Here is a 23,122-nt window from a genome sequence, read left to right on the forward strand (position 1 = left end):
CCTGCACCTTTCATCTCCCACCACACCGGCAACGCAACTTTCCACTGATCTTTTAATCACCGGTGGTTCTGTGAGTGATTGTCACCCCACCACGGAGAGCAGAGAGACAATGCGCAAGAAGAGCCGTTTGTCTGATTCCTCTCAATAAATGGTTGCAGTTCACAGTGCAGCTCCGATATGTGCTGCTTGTTTGAGAGTCTGCGGGTTGAGAGTCGGAAGGACGGCGTCTTTTCATGCAATCACCAACCACACGTGTGGAAGCATCTCCGTTGCATAATCCATTCATCCTGAAATGTCTGTAATGAAGATATTAAAACAGTTTTTCCTTTGTGATTAAAATGATCTCTGCTCTCCCCCGCAGCCATACACAAGTAAACAAAGGGCCTCGCTTGTGCATATATTATGACAACCTTTTCTTCAATTGTACATTTGTGCATATTTTCGAGTGTGTGTGTGTGTGTGTGTGTGTGTGTGTGTGTGTGTGTGTGTGTGTGTGTGTGTGTGTGTGTGTGTGTGTGTGTGTGTGTGTGTGGGATTTAAATACAGAACGGTTTACTGGTTCATTAGCAACAGATTAGCGATGCTAATGACATGGATCACCACACACAGAGACATTCTCTTTATGTTACTGAAAGTGATACAGGAGTCGCTATGGTTGTGTGTGTGTGTGTGTGTGTGTGTGTGTGTGTGTGTGTGTGTGTGTGTGTGTGTGTGTGTGTGCGTGCGTGCGTGCGTGCGTGCGTGCGTGTGTGTGTGTGTGATGCAGGTGTGTACACATCAGTCTTGCATAAATAACTTAATTCTTCACAAAAAAATACAACAGAGTGTGTTAACAACAGAACTGTGTGAATAATAATGATCGTTTATGTGTGTAATGATTTCTAATTGGTCAAATGAGAGAAATGAAATCTGTACTGAGCAGAGAGACAAGAATGGTGTTTTTGTATGTCCTGCTGTACATCTGCATCATTAGACACAGAAAAATGACAGCAGCAAGGACAAAGACAAGTCGAGAACAAACCATAAAGACAATAAATGCTAGTTTATTATTTTGTTACATTTCACTAAATGATGCGTTTACCCTACAATACATTTACTCTTTTATTTATTTAACAAAACATTGGTCACGCCATACCAAATGAGACTAATTGCATCCTCTTTTTGCCCTTCAAATATTAAAAGCAACGTTCATGACTGAGAAAAAGAAGGTAAAAGCTGAGTGACAGAGCAAACAGAGAGTGAGCAGAGTGTGTGAGGGCGCTACCTTCTGTCCCGACTGCGTGATCTGTGTGAGCGGTGGCTCCTCCCTTTGTCTCTCTCTGCACTTCGACTCCTCCTCCGACGAGATGAGCTGTGGGAGGAACTGCTGCTGGAACGTCTCCGTCTCCTAAAGTGGACAGACGTAAGGAAACACACACACACACACACACAATTAATTCTAAAACTGGAAAAGTTTATGAAATAAAAGCACTGTCAAACTGCAGAATACAACAGAAGTGAAAACTTCTAATTTGTCCTGATTAAAAAGTAAGGAAAAAGATCCCCAAACTTTCATCAAAGTTATTCACATTTGCGATAGTTTAAGTTAGCTCAAAAGGTTTCAAAGACAAATGCATCAAGCACCACCTAAAGCAACTCTCATCCATGTCCTAAAGCTGGAAGCCACAGCAGGCAGCCCTACACTTCCTCCATAGGGGCCCCTTTGTGCTCTGATGCAGAGTGTGTATCATCTTTTCTCCAAAAACGGCTCCAGCCGTGTTCCTACTGATATCAAGGAGTCGAAGGCATTACAGGGTGAATGTAAATGCAGAAATCCTTCTTTTCTCCTGCACAGTTTGTGCAATATTCATTATGTGAAATCTCTTCTTTTGATTCACCAAAGCCAAAAACAACCAAATCTTTGTGTTGTTTTTTTTTTTTTGAACTTCCTCAAAAAATAAATAAAAAAAAAACTCAGTCCTGTGGGACTTCTGCAACATAGAAGGGAGGAGAAAAAGGCTAGCAATACAAATAAAGCAGAAGCTGAACTATCAAACCAGATTTGTAGCACTTAGAGCAGCGCAGCAAAGATCCATTAGTATTCAAAAGGCTGGATCCCGAGAGCGGAGCCTTATGAAATAACTTCCACAGCCGCTCTGCAAAACCACTTCACACATCGCACAGAAGAAAACACGGGCTGGTTAACGGAGGCTTTTGGGTTTTTTTGTTGGAAGGTGGTGTGAGTTCACACATTTTCACAAACACCTGCACCAACTTATTGTAATCAAAACAATAGGTGGAACAAAAGGAAGGAAATAAAATATGACTGTTTAACACAGAAAACATTCAAATGAATTATATCAACATGGTTTCCGCGTCTTTCATTTCTTCTCATCGTCTGGCTCTCTTTTTGCATTCAAGGCAAAGGTTCCAGTTACTCCCCTATACATGTTAATTATGTGGTCATGATGTCACCCACCCACAACACAAGCACTCCTGTGTTTTACCACATGTGAGGTCACTTTACACAGTCTGTGAGTATTCAGGTTGACAGTGCTACTGAACGTTAGCGCTCTTTCGCGTGAGCCTATTTAAAGGGACAGGTTTAAACAGGAACACACACAAGGTCTCGGTTAATTGATCAAAATGTACGGCTAATAGACGAGGGACTGTGGTCCCAGGGTTTACGCTGCCCACCCAGCCCCACTCTGTGTAGGCAGGCAATGACTTCCCATCAACGGTAATGGACCTTGACCAAGTCTCATAAATAATTACCATCAACTGGCCATGTTCTAACAGCCACACAGAGCTTGTGCCAGCTGAGGGTGGATGCATGGATATGTTCACCTGAGAAACACTTCTGAAATCAAAGCAAAAATAAATAAAAAGTGTTAATAACCCACATATTGTTTTTTATATACTTCTGTATGAGCCTGTTTGAAATGCAAACACCAGAATTCATCTCATAATTTCCAGAAAATACTTCATAAAATTACAGTTTAACAACTGAATTTAAAATAAAACTTAATTGTATTAAGCTAAATTCATTTAACAGGCATTGTGATGCAGTTACTCTTACAAGAAATAGGTCACAATAGCTGTATTAACCCCTTTTCTTCGACCAAAGCACAAAAATATTGCCGTGTATCATTTTGTATTCTCGTTTCATGATCAAGCCCTTGTGTGATTGGATGGTCACTAGGGATGCACCGATACCTTTTTTTTTTTTCAAACCGATACGATACCGATGCTTGGGTCTGAGTACTCGCCGGTTACCGATACCGATATTTCAACCACACAAAAAAATGCAATGATTTGGAATACAGATTTTAATTTCTTCTCTGTTTTCAACAGGAAGACTGTGAGGTAGATAAAATGTAAAATATATGAATGGAAATCATCACAAAACTAAAATATTAGGTGAACAGAAATGTCAAGTTACAGTGAAGCCATTTTCAAGCAACTGCATTGGTATCGGTTAACTTTTACCTATACTGATACTAGCACCGATACCAGTATCAGTATCGGTGCATCCCTAATGGTCACAGACCAAGACTGCTTTAAGGCAATAAGTATTGATCGAACTGGAAGATTTTAAACAAGAAGCTTTCAAACTAAACATTACTTTTCAATTTGAGCTTCAGTAGATTAAAGATACAACTCACTTGATGATACTCTGCTCAAATGTTACAGAGATTTGTTCAATAAAATGCCACTAGATATATGGTAAAAATATTCAAAGGCTGAGATTAATTGAATAGTTCTATGTTCTGCAAAATCTAACAATCACAAACTAAATGAAATTTACTCAACAAAATCTGTAAAGAAAGAAAGAAAGAAAGAAAACAGAAAAATCACGAGGCGCTTTATAAAAACAAAATAATTTTGAATATAAAAAAGATTTTTTATGTGATTAAAAATATGTTTAAAATAAGCTAAAATGGACAATTGTGATTAAAAAATAATAATGCAAGAAAAGTGAGAGAAAATGAATAAGAGGGAAATCAGTGGATCCCGGGAAAGGCGGATAAGGAGAGCGTGGTAACGAAGGTCACACCAAAGCCAGCTTGAACAAGTGAGTTTTCAGCTGCTTTTTAAAGGAGACCACTGAGACCACTGATCTCAGGCTCAGGTGGAGAGAGGTCCAGAGTCTGGGGGCCACAGCAGCAAATGATCTGTCACCTTTGGTCTTTAGCCTGGTGCTGCACAACCAGTAGGCTTTGATCACTGGACCTCAGGGACCTGCTGGGGGTGTAGGGACTAAGAAGATCACCAATGTAAGATGGTGCTTGTCCATGTAAGGCCCTGTAGACCAGAACCAGGATCTTGAAATGAACCCTGAAGTGGACTGGCAGCCAATGAAGCTGGAGGAGAAGCGGGGTGATGTGGGTGTATTTGGAGGACTTGGTCAGAAGCTGAGCACAGGCATTCTGAACCACCTGTAGACGGTTCAGGGAGGTTCTGCTCAGACACGTGAAAAGAGAGTTACAGTAGTCTAAGCATGAGGAGAAGAAGGTGTGGATAACTGTCCAGAGCGGGACAGAATGGGACTCAGCTTAGCAATGTTCCTGAGATGGAGGAAGGAAGAGCGAACAAGAGAACTGACATGAGAATTCATGGTGAGAGCTGGGTCAAAGGTCACACCAAGATTCCTGACAGATGATTTGGTGTGAGAAGCAAGCTGACCAAAAGAGTCTCTGACTTTGGGAACCAGCTTGTCTGGGGCACAGATGAGGATCTCAGTCTTATCTTCATTCAGCTGTAGAAAGCTCCCAGCCATCCAGGTTTGGATAGAGTCTAAGCAGGTGTGTAACAGCTGCAGCTTAGACACCTCATGGGGCTTAAAGGAGATGTACAGTTGGATGTCATCTGAGTAAAGATGGTAGGAGATTCCTTTGAAGGAGCTCAGGATGTGCTGAAGAGGAAGCAGATAGAGGAGGAAGAGTAGGGGCCCCAGCACAGAACCTTGTGGGACACCATGGGTAAGAGAGGTGGTGGAGGACCTAACTTGGAGACGGCCACAGAAAAGGAATGCTCAGAAAGATAAGAGGAGAACCACTCCAGAGCAGTTCCTGATAGGCCTACCCAGTCTCTCAGCCTCTCCAGTAGCAGGTGATGGTCAACAGTGTCAAAGACTGCAGTCAGGTCCAGCAGGACCAGAACAGAACAGTCCCCTGCATCACTGTGAGTCAGAAGGTCATTAGAGACCCTAAGAAGAGCTGTTTCAGTAGAATGAGCTCTACGAAAACCTGACTGTAAGCAATCATAGATGTTATGTTCATGAAGAGCAGCTGTGAGTTGTTTAGGAACAAAGTTTTCCAAGATCTTGAAGATGAACGGAAGTTTAGAGATGGGTCTGAAGCTGCTATGGAGACAAGTAGACGTGTGAATCGTCACTAGTCTCACGATTTGATTATCATGTCAACGATTCAATTCAATGCATCATGATTATTTCAGATGGGTTCATTATCATCTATAAATTGAAGATGTCAGATATTTTCTTGTTTTTTTTTTTAATCAACATGTCTGGGACAACATAACACCCCCCAAAAAGCTCTTCAATCACAACAGACCTTAGGTCAATGCAAAAGCGCTAAACATTTAAGAAAATTTAAGACAGTAAAAGAAAATCTGTTTCCTCATTCAACAGTCACATATTGGACTGTGGGGAAAACATTCTCTGCAGATGGTAAGAAAATCTTAAAAAATACCCAAAACTTATAGAACATGTTCAATTATTTCCTTCCATTTAGTTGATAAAACCTATATTAGATCTACATATTAGCTTTAATGGCTCTGGAGCAGCTTTAGAATCAAATATTTATGCTGTGGTTTTAAAAAAAACTAGTGCATTACACTATAATCGATTATCATGTGCTTCTTCAGCAATTCATAATCATTTATGTCTGCATCTCAATGCATCAAATATCAGATTATACTCCTCAGCTCTTCTAACAAGTTAGAAGTATCCTCAAGTATTATAAAAATGTCAGATGTGTTAAAAGCCTCGATGGATATAAATATGGGGAATTTAGCCACAAGCCATGTGTTTATAATGTGTTTACTAACATCCAAACAGGTGTTAAAGTAATAAACCCTAGATGAATTATGTTATAAACATTGCTTAAACCATGATTTTCATCGTCATCTACAGAGAATAGCCATTTAATCTGACTATCTGATCCTGTCTACTGATTATATCAACAAAACTTTATAAAACCTAAGCTGATTTCTTGGAAGTTTAACTGAAGCATCAGCACCAGAGAAGACTTTCTAGTGATGAACCCATCAGAAACCAGTGGTAAAGCTTGTTTCACCTTCTGTCTCTTGAGTGAGATCGGGTCCTGCGACTGGATCTCCGGCTGCGGCTGCTTCTCACCCGGCTACCGGAGGATGAGGATGAAGAAGAGGAGGACGAACGGCGACGCTGTTTTTTCTTCCTCTTGCTCCGACTGTCATCATCACTGTCAGAAGAGCGCCGACCCATGCTGATGCACTATCAGAGTGTCAGCTAGCATAACACACAGGAGAAGGAGTGCTCATTAGTCACCTTTCTACACACTCCAGTAATAATCAAGGGATTTTCTAGAAATTAAACTGTATCCCGGAGAACTGTAACACAGCGTTTAACCTCACATAACCTCCTCCAGATATGTGACTATTACGGAGTCTTAAATCGCGGTGTAAATTGTAACAACACTACAGTCCCGAACTTTTTTTTTAAAGAAACGTTTAGTAAATAAGATTGATTTGCACTGCGGCTAACCAGCGAGCTAATCATTGCTAACATGGTAAGCATTCAGATAAAATTAAGATATCCGTGTTCTAAAAGAAGTATTTCACATTATGCGCGGTCATCTTATGTCTGATCTCATTCCGTACACGCTGTAGTAAAGATATCTGATTTTAGAAAAGACATTATCTTAAAATAGGATGCCAACTACTCACCTTTAAACCGCTAAATATCACACAACCTAGCCATGAACTGCTAATAAGACTCTACTCGTCAAACACAGAAGCATTGATCGAGTGCAGGCATCACGAGTCAAACACAGATCAATCGATTGGGGACAGCGCTCCTGACTAAAATGTTTTTGTTACTCATTTTCTATTATAATTTATTCATGTGAAACCATTTCAATTGTAACTATAAAACCTATTTTGTTGTTTCTACACATTGTCAAAATCCTAGAGAATAACTAAAACTTTGAGACATACACATTTTAAAATAAAATGTAATCTGTTTCAATTCCATTTAAGAAATACAGAATAGGGATTTTGCATAGACATATCCTTTTATTCTGCGTTTATTTATTTTTGTCTTTGAAATTATTAAAATAATTTTGATTACCACCACTCGACATTTCCTTTTGTTCTGCTCCACAGACAATTTGGAAATATGTTTTCGCATTAGACTAAATGATCTGCTCAGATACCATCACACAGTCTGAACTGCATAGGCAGATAGGGAATTCAAGCAATTTGCAGGAAAGTGAAATATTTAATTACATGGGGTGGGAGATAAACACAAGGTGGAGGTGAAGCGACCAACCGATTGATCAGCAAGGTGCATATAAGCTATAAGTGCCTGCAGAGAAACTAAGTGCAGGGAGTCTGCGCTGCAAATAGATAAAAGGAGCTGTTAAACACTATCTGGATCCATCCTGCTTTCAGATGCAGCAAGATTAATAGTAATTAATGCCCAAGGTTCAAGCTGAAACGTCGTTAATATTTAATTAGGTGGATTGTTAGAGCTCCTGTGTGGAAATAAGGCTTTATATAGATTATCAATAAACATGCTTAATTTTGCATTAAATTCATCTCGACGGTTTCCAAATCCCGTTGTATCCTATTTCTTGTCTGGCTTTATGTTTCCTCTTCATAATTGCCCCCCACCCCCCACCCCACCCCCCTGTGCACTGTTGCACCTTTACCGCAAGTGCGTCATCGTTTATTTATTTTTGCAAATATAGGCATTCATTTCAATGAAGCGAGAGAAATGTAAAAAAAAGTGAGCAGGAAACTTTAATTAGGGAGCCCAGTGGCAACGCATCGCAGGAGACACAATAATTAAGCGTTTATCTGCAGTTTAACACCCTAATGGCTTAAAAATCCCTGTGAGAATTAATAAGTGATATAGTCTCGCTAATGATAGTGGTGCAAAATGCATAATTAGTGATTTGTAAAGTAAACTGAGTCATGGATGGAGTAATAATAAATCATGGCTCCTGATTTGAATTAAATTAATGCACAATTTAAAAAATACATTAATAATAATAATAATAAGTATTTCTTATTATTTTATCATTATTTCTCCTTTTAGAATAAATTAAAAGAACAGTAACTAAAATACAAAAAAATGAAACACAATATCTGGCCTGAGGCCAACTTCCTTTACTCTAAACCAAATCTGTCCTCTGAACAATCAGGCTCCCATTGTAGATCCTTGTCCGATCCTCTTCTCCCTGTCACCGTTTGTTGCGTCTTCTTTTTCTCGCCCAGATCACAGAGATGTAGTGAGGAAGAACTCCTCAACCAAGTGCTTCCCTCTCTCTTGTCGTTTTCAGATTATTTTAAGCCCCACCCCTGCAGAAAGAGCGAGAGAGAGAGAGAGAGAGAGAGAGAGAGAGAGAGAGAGAGAGAGAGAGAGAGAGAGAGAGAGAGAGAGAGAGAGAGAGAGAGAGAGAGAGAGAGAGAGAGAGAGAGAGAGAGAGAGAGAGAGAGAGAACCATGACCATCTCCCGGGTGTTTAGAAACTAACTCAGGACAATAGCAGCGAATGAGCGCTTAATTAAATTAATTAGTCCTTCTTGTCAATCTTGGATTAATGGCCAATAGCGGCGGTGCTGCTTAATGTTTTTACTCCTCTTCCCTCTCTCTCCCGTATCAGTGGAGGAGAAGGGGGGCTCATCCCGGCATCCTGAGGGGAGGTAATTTGCACGGATCAAGGGGGCAAGGCGCCGCAAAGTATAAATACTGTGACTTCAATCGAGGATCACCAGCAGGTTCCCAACTCTGCCTCTAAAGGAGGAGGAATTGGCCATAAGAAGATACATCTTATACATTTTTTCACCTTCATCTATACAGCTGGCGTGCGTCACCTTGCATCATTTTCAAGAGGTCGACTTTAAAACGAGCCACACCATTGATGTCTGAAGCTGCGCGTGGAGCAAAAGGGAGAGTGTGAGTGTATGGTGTGTGGTGATTTTTTTTTTCAAGAGGAGAGGAAGCAGTGATGGAAGAGCTCACCGCTTTCGTGTCCAAGTCTTTCGATCAGAAAGTGAAGGAGAAGAAGGAAGTGATAACCTACAGGGAGGTGTTGGAGACCGGGGCAGCGCGCGCAGGAAGCAGGGACTCTTTATCCGCGGAGCCGGGGAGCCGAGAGGAGGCGGCAGCCGTTACCCGGAACGTAGCGCTCTCTCCGGGCAGGGAAACGGACATGCTCGGCCCGGAGCGGATCAGGGACGCCGGGAGCCCCAAACTCATAGACGGTAGGGCTTGATGTGGAGCCTGCTGCGTGCACGCAGTCTAACCCGGATTAAGAGATTAACGGGAGAGATGGAGTTCACGAAATTATCATTTGTGAGGGAAGAAAAATATAAAAAAAACTCAATATTATTTAGCTAAATAAAGATGATTGTTTTAGCAGCTCACAAGTCACTATGACACACCATTACTGAATTAAATATTATTCATTGTTATTCTAATTTAATTTCCAGTCAGAATAAAAATATTTGAAATTACAGCTATTTTATGTTTACTATGTTAGTTAAAAAAGTTCTGAATTACAGCTTATAATAAATAATAACCCCCAATAACCCGTAACAACGCATTATTGGATATATTACCAAGGCCCTCAAATAGAAATAGATTTTTTTACAATATAAAGAGTCAATTATTCATTTTCTATCAAATAATTACATGAGATGTGTTTACGTGGTTTCAAACGCTTCAGTCTAGTGTTTTACACTCGATAAGAAATCTATTTATTATTACATGAGCCCCACTTGGTCTCAATTGTACCTCAGGAATTATTTATTCTCTGTCGACTTGTATATTTCAGGGAGAAGGGAGAAGGGAGAAGCACCTGATATTCTGATTTTTAAACGACTCAACACGAATCAAAGCACAAATGTCTCTTTCAATGTGTGAAAACCACACACACTGAAATCTCATATCAGAATATTAAACATGTTTAGAACACCTGGTGGGAGATAATTATTTTTAATCATTATTGTCCTAAATAAATCAAGGCCCTGCTGAACGCCAGTGGATTTAATAAGAACAAAATAAGAAGAAATGCTTAGACATTTTAAACAAATAGGCTCGTTTATTATTTAAATAATAATAAGATAATTTGTTAGACATAGTAGAACGTGTGTGTGTGTGTGTGTGTGTGTGTGTGTGTGTGTGTGTGTGTGTGTGTGTGTGTGTGTGTGTAGAAGGCTCACTGGACAAGATGTCTTGGAGTTGGGTGGCTTGTAAAAGTGACATCTGTTCGTCATGGGCAGCGTGGTTAAAAGCGGAACAGCGACAAGCATGTATCAGACATCCAACAGAAGATGCGGCGTTGCATATTTATAAGCTGTTAATAATTAAAGAGCTTTATGTAGCTCGACAAAATATCCGAGGATTGAACGCTCTGTGATGTGAGAGGGCACGTCTTTCTTTCTTACTTCCTATTCTGTGTTGCTGCCCATTCTCGTGCAAACCCTTCATTCTGCTAACCCGCACGGATGCAATTTCAATTTTAAATGCAAAACATTCAAATGCAATCATTAAACAAAATGTGCTGTAGAAGGGATGCAGATTTACAGCGTTTTAAAGAATAAAATCACATGAAAATCACCGCCACAGTGCTGCAGGCCTGGAGCGGAGGTGACCGCGCACTGATGCTGATGCTGATTCCCTCCTCGTCTCCTCACAGGCACCACGGAAGTGAAAGACAGGAAAGAAGACTCGAAGCCCATCGAGGACGAGACGCAAACTAAAATCAAGCAGAGGAGAAGTCGGACTAACTTCACGTTGGAGCAGCTCAACGAGCTGGAGCGGCTCTTTGACGAGACCCACTACCCGGACGCGTTCATGCGGGAGGAGCTGAGCCAGAGACTGGGACTGTCGGAGGCCAGAGTACAGGCAAGGGTCAATTCATCCGGAGAAAATAAATCAATAATAATAATAATAATAAAGCACGTACAGACTAAATTGTTATAGGAGCACATGAAAGATGCAAACATGTGCATCAACATCTTATAATTTCATTATTTTTTGTTTGCAGTAATACATTATTAATGATGTTTTAGTAACAGTAATAATAATTATTATTGTAAAATTTAAAAAAATGCATGTTTCTTCTTTTTTATTCTAATCTCTTATTGACATTTTGTTTGCTTACAGTTTGCATTTTTTTTAAAAGAAGATGGGGATAAACCAGATTTGCGTATTTGTAAACTGGAACCAATAAGCTTTCTCTAACAATTTCAATATATCAAATCAAATGCATGAAAGTTTTGGTAGTGTGTTACCAAAGCTGTGTTTATCTGCTGCTGTAGTTGTTTTTCATGGGGATAGACCATCTGTGCAGAAACCCAGTCCGAGCGGTGGGAGATGGAAGCTGGGGAGGGTAGTGGGGCTCAGACATGTCCTGTGTGAGGCGAGCAGGGGAGGGGGTGAGGGATGAGGGGCACGACAAAAGAACACGAGGAAAACTCTTTTAAAAAAATGTTTTTTTCTTTTCGTTTTATGAAAAACTTTGAACATTTATTTCCCCTGTCCACTCTCACGGCGGAGGAGGTACCTCCATATTTAATATTGTTCATGGAGAAACCAGCCCTGAACTGACCTCCATCATGAACTCACCCCCTATTAAAAAAAAAGTTAAAAGCAGATTTTTGCCGGGCTCCCCAAGCCCGAACTGGAATCTCCCCAATAAGGCGCATTGTGTCCTGAACAAGGAGCCCAGCTCGGGGATTTGCATACATTATGTATTATTTTCAACCCAAATCAAGACCAGCTCTCTCTTTTATCTCCATAGGAGTATTATATCTTTTTACCAGCTGGGTGCAAAAATACCACACACTTATTTGGACGGGTCTCTAAGTTCTGCCCCAATCAATACCTGCACTGCATTTGCTTTTATAATAGCCATAAATTATAGGCGAAGAGCGCGCAAAAGGACTTCCGAGTCACATACACGCGCTGATCAATAAGTGAAGCCAGCTGACAGGAGGATCGATATGATATTTCAATCATCCTTTCAGTGTTTGAGGGAGATTGCAGATTAAACCCTCCAATTGTGGGTTTATTTAGCGCCGGCTTTATCCAAGGTATTCAAAAGCAGATTATCATATTAATAAATCGTTTAATGTCTGTTCCAAGGCGTTTCTGTGAAACCGAGCTTGTCGATGCAGAAGGGAAAGAGAAACGTGAGCATCCTTTTTTGAATAAGTGTTATGGTGATAATTTAAGCGCGCCTCTGACATGGATTTTCTGCATATAAGGGTAATTAATTTCAGCGGTCATTTAAGCGGTGAGTGGGACGGAAAGAGAAAGAGAGGGAGATGCTCTCAGATCCCTTTCCTCTGATCTCCCAAACCGTGATAGCATTGCTGCAACTGGATATCCCAGAGTCCATTCAACTCTTCTGGGACACACATCTATAGAAAGATGAAACCAGCGCTGACAAGGTTATTTATTGTAGCCCAAAAGTCCTGCGCACTTCCAAGAGGAGTCCTTCTATTCTCCTAATGAGCGTGACATCATCATTCCCTCTTCTTTTTTTCTTTGTTACTCTCTCCGTTCAACCCCCCTCCCACGTTTTTCCTTGTTGTAGGCTAAATGTAATAATTAAAATCTGGGGTTAAGCAGTGTCATTAATATTTCAGTGCTCCTCGGGGATATTGTTTTTCTGCGGTTGTTGTCACTTTGAGAGGAATTACACACGGCCTCACAAGCAGCTGCCAATCAGCGGGTCTCTAATTAATTTATGTCCCTGCAGGTTTGGTTCCAGAACAGAAGAGCCAAATGCAGAAAGCAGGAGAACCAGTTACATAAAGGTAACTCTTGCAACATACACACATAACTGCACTCCATTTATTCGTGCAATCAAATGTGTGCATTTCTTTGCAGTGCTCATTATGCAGGCCTTGCAGTTCACACGTTGTGGGGGTGATGATTCTCATGATCATCTGTGTTTTCTGCAGGAGTCTTGATTGGAGCAGCGAATCAGTTTGAAGCTTGTCGTGTAGCGCCATATGTCAACGTGGGGGCTTTGCGGATGCCATTTCAACAGGCAAGTCGCTTTGAAACGTCTATATTATAATAAATAAATAAGCAATATAAAGAAACAGCTCAGCCCTTCTACCCAACCCACCCACCATCATGCCCCGACTGCTGTCTTGGCACAGGATACAAAAAACTCCAGTTCCAATGTGGAGTAACAAAACTCTTATTACCTCACTGGCAATGACAGCGTGGCTTAAGTGGGAAATTCCCTTTATTTATGGGCCTTTTTATTTGAGCAAATACATAAATTTAGGTTTAATTGTGAAAACGTTGCAAAACGTTTTTTTTTAGATTTGGAGTCCAGAGTTGAGACTCAAGGTTTTATCCCACGAGTCACGTGATTAATTTGCAACTTTTGCAACTTTTGCATCTCAGTTGCACGTTTAAGTGTGGGATTGAAGGTCTAAACACAACATAAATGCTTCAATCAAGAAGATAATTAATAACAGAGCTTTGTTTTCACATAATTACGAGTTAAAAAGGTAAGAGCATAAATGACAATGAAAATGCGCACACCTGTTAACAGTTCTCTCTTACAGCCAGTGAGTTTTTACAACCAATTAAACATCACAGTCAAGTTGTTCACAAAGTAATAAATGATTTAAATTCTCACCATAGTATAACATGAGCCTTCAAGCCAACTTAACGCATGTTCTCCCCCTTCTCTCCCCCTCCATCCGTCCTCCCGTCCCGTAGGATAGTCATTGCAACGTGCCGCCCTTCTCCTTTCAGGTGCAGGCGCAGCTGCAGCTGGACAGCGCCGTGGCCCACGCGCAGCACCACCTGCACTCGCACCTGGCAGCGCACGCGCCCTACATGATGTTCCCAGCGCCGCCGTTCGGGTTGCCCCTGGCGACGCTCGCGGCCGAGTCTGCCTCCGCCGCCTCCGTTGTGGCGGCCGCCGCCGCGGCCAAGAACACGAGCAAGAACTCCAGCATCGCCGACCTGAGACTGAAGGCCAAAAAGCACACGGCCGCGCTGGGACTGTGACGGGAGGACGCGAGGCGGGGACGCTCCGCGGCCTCGCGACTCAACAGACACTGAAATAAAAAAAAGGAAGAAAAATATCCACGGACTTAATTTATGTTTTCTTATAATGAAGGAGGACGAGTATAAATATAGAATATCGGCTATTTATGAAATAAGAGACGAACTGTGATAGCCTGGAGGACGAAAGTGGACGGAGACACCCCTGAGGAGGACGCAGCTTGATGGGTCGGTTTTGTCAAACAAGGCGAACCATTCTACAAACCCCCCTCATCTTGAAATATTATATACTTGTTGTTGATTTTATTATAGAGGCTGGCCTCAGATTATGTCCCTCAACCCCCAAATCAATGTTTTCTCTGCTTAAAGGGGACAACAGAGACACTTTTTTCTGTTCCTTGTCCCAGACACCTCTGCAGTGTTTGCATGAGTTTATGAGCCACCTCATTATTTTATTCTCTGTCCTCCAGAGGAACTACCACCCGAAGGTCCGGCCTATTTGGAAAACACACAGGAAGTGTCCCATTTTAAAACAAATAAGAGTACGCTGATCAGTTTATTATGTCCCCCCCCCCCCCCCCCCCCCCGCCCCCTTTCAAAGGAGGATAATGTGTCATAATCTTTAAGGACTATATGCGAACCGGTACGGGCACGTGTAAGATATGTTTATACACAAAAACATGCATTATTTTTATTATTATTTAGTGGCTTTATGAATGCCCTGTGGGGAACTTGTCCATTCTGTAACTATCTTTATTTCCGTGTATCAAAAACTCATGTGCTTTCTGTATGTAAATTTGGTGTTTTTTATAAAAGTGATCACGAGCTGTCCTGAAATTCCGGTTTCTAACAAAAAGCAAGAAAAGAAAAGCAAAAAAAAAAAAAAAAAAAAAAAAAAGACAAAAATGATCAAGAAATTGTTTTCATTTTTTCCATCACATGTGAAACGTAAATCCACCAAATGTTTTTCGTTCCTACAATAAATTAACTAAAGTTTCTTAAACGATTTATATACGTTTTTGTTTAATTTAATTTGTCTAATTATTAGGACATTTGTATTTATGATGTTATTGTTTTAAGTGCTGATGGGAAACTTTTGAGGGCAACAGATTGTTTAATAATGTATCATTTCAGCTGAAGATCTTTGGATAAACGTCACATTTGTGACAGGTCCGTTTAATCCGGGACATTGGTGTCTGTTGCTGCGCTCGTGCCAAGCCGATGCATCATTTATGATTTGGTTATGGAGTTCTGTCGAAGAGGAGCGATTATTTCCAGAACAAGCTTAACAGGCAGCTAAAAAGATTCAGGTGGAAATTTTCGCTGCATAATGCACGTTTTTATATTTAAATCATCGAATTAAGAAAAACCAAATCCCAAAACAACCCAGCTCGATATTTAGGCTACATTAAATATAGGTTAGATTTTTTTAAATTATTTTTTCAAACCTAATTTGTTAAATTAAAAAAATCTACTTAGGTTGGAAACTTGGTTCATGTCCGAGTTTTGCATTTCCTGCTTTTTAGTTGCTGAATGAAAACAAACACAACCGTAAAAAACAAAAAAAAACCTCCAATGATTCATGAACGCTCACAAACATGCCTGATTCATTTCCTGACATCTTAACCGCCTCTTATTGAACATTTAATAAACACCTGACACGGGAGCCTATAATTATAGTACTCCAGATCACATTACTCTTCCGATATTTCCACGCAGAACACAATGTCTTTAGCTATTAATTAATACTGATAGTCTGCACCAGAGTCTGCAGTGTTTGTGTATCCCGGCGTTTGGGGCAGGATTCAGACGCCAAAAACTATTGAATTATTGATTGTGAGCTTCGCCAGTAATGGTGGTGGTGGTGAGGGGGTGATGGGAATGAACTGGAAGATGCTGCTCAGCCTGGAGCGCGCGCATAAAGTCCCGCGCGCCCTTACGTTCCACTGTCCCACTCAAGAGATTAAAAAAGTCACAAAGTTTAGTTCATTCTTTCATTTTTACCAACAAAAACAACATTCTCACAATTATATGGTATTCAAAGTGCATTTTACGTAATTTTCATTTATTTAAAGCCCTAAGAAACAAAATTCTCCTTGTGGACCACTATCAGCATGTCCTGAGGCGAGTGCTGGACTGGAGGGCCCTGGAGACAATGAGACGGGGACACACAAGTGTTCTGATTAGACATGGAGACTAGACTCAAGCTCACACCCTCCTCTCAGCACACTCTTAAGACACACACCACCACACAGCCAGCCAGGAGCCAGCTATGCAGCTGATTTCCCACTCACATGCCCCCTGCTTTAGCACCCGCTCAGGAAATATAGCACACAGCGCTGGATGACTAAGGGGGGAGGGCAATTATATTAAAGTTAATCAATTGGAGAGACAACAGCAGTGGACATCTGAACCCAAATGCATGCGAGGAAAAACTCACACACTGGCACACACAGATGGTGAGTCACAGCAGCACTTGACACCATGGACTCCTTCATATCAACTGGTGCTGTCTTGTTGCTATATTTACCCCACTACAAGCCCCTGAGACGAATGCTCTTCCATTTACCACACTTGGCTCTTTATCAAATTAGGACACAATCACACAGTCGCTTTTTACCAACAGAGGAGGAATTTTCCTGCCCTTTTTCTGCATTTGAATGCTGAATTTGTGGTGTTTTGGAGCCGCACTTACAGGAGTTTCTGTGAGAACACAGGAGGGAGAAACGAGCTCCCTTTTTCTGCCTTTTTCTCTCCAAGGGCCTGCCTTTGTTGCATGTTAGGAGCGCTCAAAGAGCAGGGCGCGCACAGCACTGCACCAAAGACAACAGCCATCAGGAGCAAAAGCAGATAAAAGCCCCACTTCAAAGGCATCAAATGGAGCGAAAGTGAGAAAGAAACCTGCTGAAAACTCCCTCCAACAGCACTCAGGCCAGCAATTACGACGCCGTATCGCTGCCTGTTATCACGCTGTATATGGGCCTGGGTGGCTAACCGCAGCACTTGGTGTGGGTTGCAGTCAGCAGAGAATTACAGCATTTATAGAGTTTGACTGTAACACTGGATTTAATTTCACTGCTGGATGAAAAGACGGTGTTCACACTGATTCTGACCCGTTGCTGTGGCCATAGAGGCCGGTGACCTCACACACACACACACACACACACACACACACACACACACACACACACACACACACACACACACACACACACACACACACACACACACACACACACACACACACACACACACACACACACACACACACACACACACACACACAGAGAGAGAAAAAAAAACAAAAGAAAACCAGCAGTCCCTAACTCCAACTCCTAAGTAGAACAAAAACAAAACAGAGGTCAGAACAAAACAAGAAGTCTAATTGTTTCACTTTTTCCTGTTTAGGTGCCCCGGGGCAATCTACACATATTTCATGTACTGGGTGCATTTTCTTTATTTGTTATTAATTCATTTCCATTTGCAGCTGCTTTGCAGATTAGAGAGATAACATAATGTATAACTCCCTGCCCTGGGAAGAAGACATAACAAGGGTGGATGTGAGACCTGTGGCTTTAGTAACCCTGAGGGGATTTTAATGTTTTCATTGGAAAAAAAGGTGACATTTGGTGTATGGCAGATGCCTTCGGGGGTGACTTTGTGTGCATTTTGCTGTGCTCATTGTTATATGTGCAGAAAGAGAGAGGGTATGAGAACAAAACGAGAGCAAGAGAGGAGAGAGTGATGAGGGGCGCGCAGTAAATGTTAAACATTTGGCCCATGCCGTTCTCTAGTTAGAAGCTGGTAAGATCCAATCATTTGTGCTCGAGTATAATCGAGTACTCGCTTTTCAATCATCAGATGTTTGTACACAGACCTCTTAAATTACAAAAACCTTTTGGAAACACAAGCCCAACTAATCTCATATTGATTGTGTTCACGCTGCTTGAAGTTTACATGATGCCCTTTTTGAAATGTCACAAAATGATCCCTAAAAAACAAAAGCAGAAATAAAGAGAAAAGGCTGACATATTTGTATTTGGATGCTCAAGTGTCTTTTTCATGTGGGCAAAGCCAGGGAGGTCTATGGCCATTTATTCTGGGGTTAAGTGCTTTTTCAACATTTTGTCCAGGGAACCATTTATGCCCATTTATATGTCTGTCAGCTGGATTCAAATGCTCTCTGAACTGGTGACAGACTTGTGTGGTCAAGGCAAAGTTTAGACACGGGGGAAATGGCCTCTGGTTTTTCAGTCTGAGCATTAATCAGACGCATACTGTAAATGTTGTACTCATGGAGCCGTTCGCTGCTTTCACGTAACCATAAATCTGTGTGCAGCACAAAAATCAATGCATCTTAGTGAGGTTTGAAAAAACATACAACTCTATGATTGATAGGAAAGCTACTCACAGTTTTTCCACTTGGTTGCTGCATGCAAACACGTCACGATGAAAAACTGAACCAAGAACTCGAGTAACAATGTGCTCTATGTTTTATATGTGAAATTTACATGGAGCTACAGCAAATCTGTCATCGCGTCTGTCATCATAACGAGAGCATCTGAAAGAGAAGAAGTTTAAACTTCTGGTTCTACAGCAATTTAGCACTAAAGGAATTTGTCCCCGACACTTTTTAACCAATAGCCCCCCCCCACACACACACACACACGATGAAAGAGAATTATGAAAAATTCAGCTTTAAGGAAAAAAAAAAGGCATACTCCATTGTTGCAAAATATTGCTTGCACTTTAGCACGTTCTCCCCTTTTTCATCTTATTTCTTCACCCTTCAAAGTGATGGGGTATTTATTTGAAACCCTTTACATTGGTCCTGTTCTATGTCACTGAGTCGTTTTTTTGTTTTTTCTGATATTTAAAGCAGCATAGCACTTTATGCAAACATTACTTAAGAAACAAAATATTTCAACCACCCTACGTCTAACACCACATGGTGATTTATTTACAAATCTTTGAGTTTTTGTGGCAGAAGTCAGCTTAGAAGCTAGTAACTATTAGCCTAGAAATCTAGAGAGACATAGCTGAAGCAAAATGATTTTGCTCTGCATGTTGTTCATGCTCCATTGGAACCTCAGTGGGTCCATGATTAGCCCGAGCAGTATTGTGCTACGTTAATGACAGCGCTATCGGTTTGGTAGGATGGGTTGATGCAACCAAGTGGAACAGCAAAGATGGTGGGGGCTCGTTTGACACAGCTTTGGCATCAACTTTGGACTATCTTGGCTTTTCTTTGAGTCAAGAGCAGATAGAGGTACTATAGTTCTTTATTTAGAAAAACAATGTATTTGCGTCTTCTTCTATGGTGTATGGAATGTACCATAGAGAGCCAAAGTCTCCTCCCTTTCCGGTCGGCTCATGGGTCCCCGGAAGAACAAAAAAAATCAATGCAAGTCAACGGGGCTAAAAACACTATTTTCTAATCCGCTTTGCCTTACGCCCTGGATGTCACATGTTGTACTGTCATTAAATGGAAAGTAATGATGGGTGTTTTGACCATGCCGGTCACGTACTCTGAGATTTATCTGTGAAAGTTTGTAATTGGCATACACACCAGAAATTGGCATGTCGCATTTGTGACGTCACCACATAATCTCCACTCCCCTAACGAAGCTGCCACTTACCACATGACCAGATTTATGGTGGTTCTTTCCTCCTGTCGCTGAACTAACAGCCATTTTCCCTCACTTTTCTCCATGTCTGGTTTGATGACGTCACTTTCATGAGCGCATTTGTAGTCCTGCACTTATTTTTACACAAAACCTATAATAGCATATCCCGCTGTTCGAAAATGAGCACGTTCTTGGTGTCATAATACGTCTTTAAAATTCACGGACATCATATGTGAAATCCATAGAACAAAACAAGCGGAATTAGAAAATAGCGTTATTAGCCCCGCTGACTTGCCTTTGTTTCATCGTTCTTCCGTGGACCCATGGTCCGGAAGTAGATGTACGTGACTTAGGCTCCCTATGGACTGAAATCCGTAGCGATGAGTACATCATGTTGTTCGTTGTCCAATAGCATGCGGAGACAGTTTGAAAAACAACCATATATTCTGCCCAATGACTGATCCCTGCGCGTTTTGGCCAAACTATATATTCACATATAAAGGATGGCTCCAAGCTAAGCTACATCTAGCTGAAAATTTAAAACAAACCATCCAGAATAATCATGAAATGACGTGTAGAGTTATATAGTAGCATTTTATTTTAGCCTCTTTACATAATGCATATGATTTAAACTATTTCAAGATGCTATAAACGGCCTGAATGTTGTTAGCTAGCTCGTCGGTTTGATCAGACTCAATCTTGGTTTCTCCTAACTGAGGCCATTTAGAAAAAGCTGGTGAGATATTGTTTCTTAACGTTTCACAGAAACTCACTTCATAAAAAATGAGAAACAATTACACTTTTCAATAAAATATAAAACACATAACCGCCTTCTTATAAATCACAAATAATACAAAACCAGTTTAAATGAGAATAAATGACAACCTTAACTTAAACCTTGTACGTATTCTAATCCATCGAAGCTGCCAGTGAAAAACTATTAAATCAGAAGAACACTGTTTGGCCAGGCATCAGGTAAAAGTACAAATGTAAGTCAGAACCGCACCTTTTGGTTTGGTAACAGGTGATCCTACAATAAATGTTTCTGGTTTAATTCCAGTCTCAGTGCACACTTACATGTTTCTATTAATCTGTAAAAGAACAGAAAAATAAAAAAACAGAATAATTGCAAAATATAAAGCATTTTATCCCATGATGCTTCCTAATTTGGTGCTATAAGACAAGTGGTGTAGATCGATGATTAAACATTTGATAAAGTTCATTTTCATTCTGCTGAAACCATTCAGTGACCCCTGGTACTTTATTCATGGAGGCATTGGCACTGAGGAAGAGACCACTCCCTTTAGGGCTGAATTGTTTCATAATGGAGAACAACTTTGTATTGATTTGAAGTGACCTCTCCCTTTAAGGGCTCAAGTGACCCCCCCCCCCCCCCCAAAGAAAAAAAAACATGCCAGCAAAATGACCGCGGATCATAGATGCTCTCACAACAGCGGTCAAGAGTTACAGATCTTTCTTGAACAATATTATTTTTAATGAAGGGGAAACTGCTTTAAAAGGTTTTTGTTCCTATGTTTAGAAGCTTGAATAAATAATAATTACATCACACGGTTATGAGATGCAACCACCTTTATTGACTCAATAAAGTAATTTAAATGACTATTAGCTAAATAGCCTCTTGTATATTAATTAGTCTTTGGGGCGGTGGGATGTAGGAGCAGGAGGTCAAGTGTTTAATAAAATCTTGGAGCAGGATGGCGCCTGTCGTCAAAGGCATCTTATTCAAATGTTTTCATTGATTCTGCCACTTGTGTCCGTTTACTGATACAGCATTATTGACGTCTGTATTGCTATGGTAATTTACTTCTTAGGTGAGTGCCTGCGCTGCAAAATAATTGCATACATGATACAAACACATGTCCACATGAACTATATAACAGGGTAATAACATGTGGTGGTGCATGAAGGTGGAGGAGACTGTCAGCTTCACGTTGGAAGAAAGCATCTTGTTTCAGTGCAGGCTAATATGAAGTGATTTCACGAGCGAGGAGGAGGGCAGGCAGAAGTTGAAGAGCTGACCAAGCTGCATTACAGAACTCAGAATGCATCAGACTCGGCAGGTTCCCATAGCGAGGGGGCATTCTATTGGATTACAGTGTTGGCTCAACATTCTGCCAATGTCTAATTAAATAGGCCTGCATTACTTTCCTCCATAGAGGCGCGTGTGTGTGTGTGTGTGTGTGTGTGTGTGTGTGTGTGTGTGTGTGTGTGTGTGTGTGTGTGTGTGTGTGAGAAGTCTATTATCTCATTCTGAAATGGGATGTATAAATAGATCTCATAACCCTCCTTCTCTGTGATAATGCTACTTTGCTTGACAGTCTGTCTTTGACTTTTCCCAAATCTTGTTTTTCCAAACTCCTAATGGCATTGTTCTCAATAAGAAATTTAAAATGCATTTAATACTGGATTGCATGGCTAGGGTGGATTCAGTGACGACTTGCCAAGCAGACAGTGAGGGGTAAGATAAAAAGGTGGAAACGGTTTTGCCTCCAGAAGAATCTTTAAAAGTCTAACGGCACCCGACGGGAATGTGTGAGTTGAACAAAACTTTCTGGTTTTTTGTTTCAAAGTTTGTGGAGGAAGTGACACGTGCACCTTGGATGAATACAGCATAATCTTAAAATAGCTGACACTTGCTGCTGCAGATAACTGGTTGTGTTATAGGAACGGAGGAAGGCAAGCTTACTGAAAACAACTCCATCTCTCAGCCGGCACTTATAATCTTGATTTAACAATGTGCCTGAATCCCTTTAACAAAATCTGTTTTTTCCTCTACCTCACTGACAATGAATGTGGATTTCTGTGGACTGAAGAGCGGAATGTGAAAGTGCTTGGAGGGAGGGGGAGACGGAGAGAAAGTCCCACAGAAAGAGACAGCCGAGTTAGGAGGACAGGAGCGGTGATGCGAGCAGAGCAGATAAAGAGAAGAGTGCGTTACAAAAGGCAGGCAGAAGTGCCAAAGACACGAGTGTGCCAAAGAGGAAGCACTTTGTTGAGCTAAAGCATGTTTGAGAGACTGCTTCTTATCTTAATGATGACTGGGACCCTTTTAAAGGGTCACATGTGTACTGGAGGTGTTCTTATAGGACCACCAAAGAAAAGTCGAGGATAGCAGTTGGTTTTGATTTATTTTGTTAGAAAACCAACACACTGCATGTGAAAATAGGATAAAAATATATACAGCTAAGTGCGTGCAAAATATCTGAAATGGAAGTTTTATAATG

The 23,122-nt window shown here is 41.0% G+C and overlaps 2 protein-coding genes across 5 annotated transcripts in view; one reads left to right on the top strand and one right to left on the bottom strand.

Moving 5' to 3' along the window:
* rsrc1 (arginine/serine-rich coiled-coil 1) overlaps nt 1–7,028 on the bottom strand; it is a 168,484-nt gene extending 161,456 nt beyond the window's left edge. For all 3 annotated transcript variants that reach the window (XM_054743396.1, XM_054743395.2, XM_054743394.2), the window contains exons 1-3: nt 6,928–7,028; nt 6,297–6,490; nt 1,265–1,387 (exon numbers count right to left, since the gene is read on the bottom strand). In XM_054743396.1, coding sequence (XP_054599371.1) covers nt 1,265–1,387; nt 6,297–6,466 — 293 coding nt within the window. In that variant the 5' untranslated portion in view covers nt 6,467–6,490; nt 6,928–7,028. The remainder of the gene's footprint in view (nt 1–1,264; nt 1,388–6,296; nt 6,491–6,927) is intronic.
* A 1,805-nt stretch (nt 7,029–8,833) lies between these two features.
* shox2 (shox homeobox 2) lies at nt 8,834–15,156 on the top strand. Of its 2 annotated transcripts, none has more exons than XM_054743393.2 (5): nt 8,834–9,470; nt 10,907–11,115; nt 12,977–13,034; nt 13,182–13,270; nt 13,996–15,156. In XM_054743393.2, the coding sequence occupies exons 1-5, from the start codon at nt 9,215–9,217 to the stop codon at nt 14,251–14,253; spliced, it is 870 nt and encodes a 289-aa protein (XP_054599368.1). In that variant the 5' UTR covers nt 8,834–9,214; the 3' UTR covers nt 14,254–15,156. The 2 variants fall into 2 exon arrangements, with proteins under 2 accessions (XP_054599368.1, XP_015806998.1); XM_015951512.3 differs by having other exon boundaries at nt 8,863–9,470; nt 13,960–15,156.
* Nucleotides 15,157–23,122: the final 7,966 nt, after the last annotated feature.

Source organism: Nothobranchius furzeri, chromosome 13 (genome assembly GCF_043380555.1).
Source record: "Nothobranchius furzeri strain GRZ-AD chromosome 13, NfurGRZ-RIMD1, whole genome shotgun sequence".
In the NCBI taxonomy this organism is placed as follows: domain Eukaryota; kingdom Metazoa; phylum Chordata; class Actinopteri; order Cyprinodontiformes; family Nothobranchiidae; genus Nothobranchius; species Nothobranchius furzeri.

Bases quoted from the DNA above. Each gene is read 5' to 3' on its own strand.
- shox2 (XM_015951512.3), top strand. From the start codon at position 9,215: ATGGAAGAGCTCACCGCTTTCGTGTCCAAGTCTTTCGATCAGAAAGTG. The intron at 9,471-10,906 runs GTAGGGCTTGAT...GTCTCCTCACAG, and splicing joins GAGCCCCAAACTCATAGACG to GCACCACGGAAGTGAAAGAC. The intron at 13,035-13,181 runs GTAACTCTTGCA...TGTTTTCTGCAG, and splicing joins GGAGAACCAGTTACATAAAG to GAGTCTTGATTGGAGCAGCG.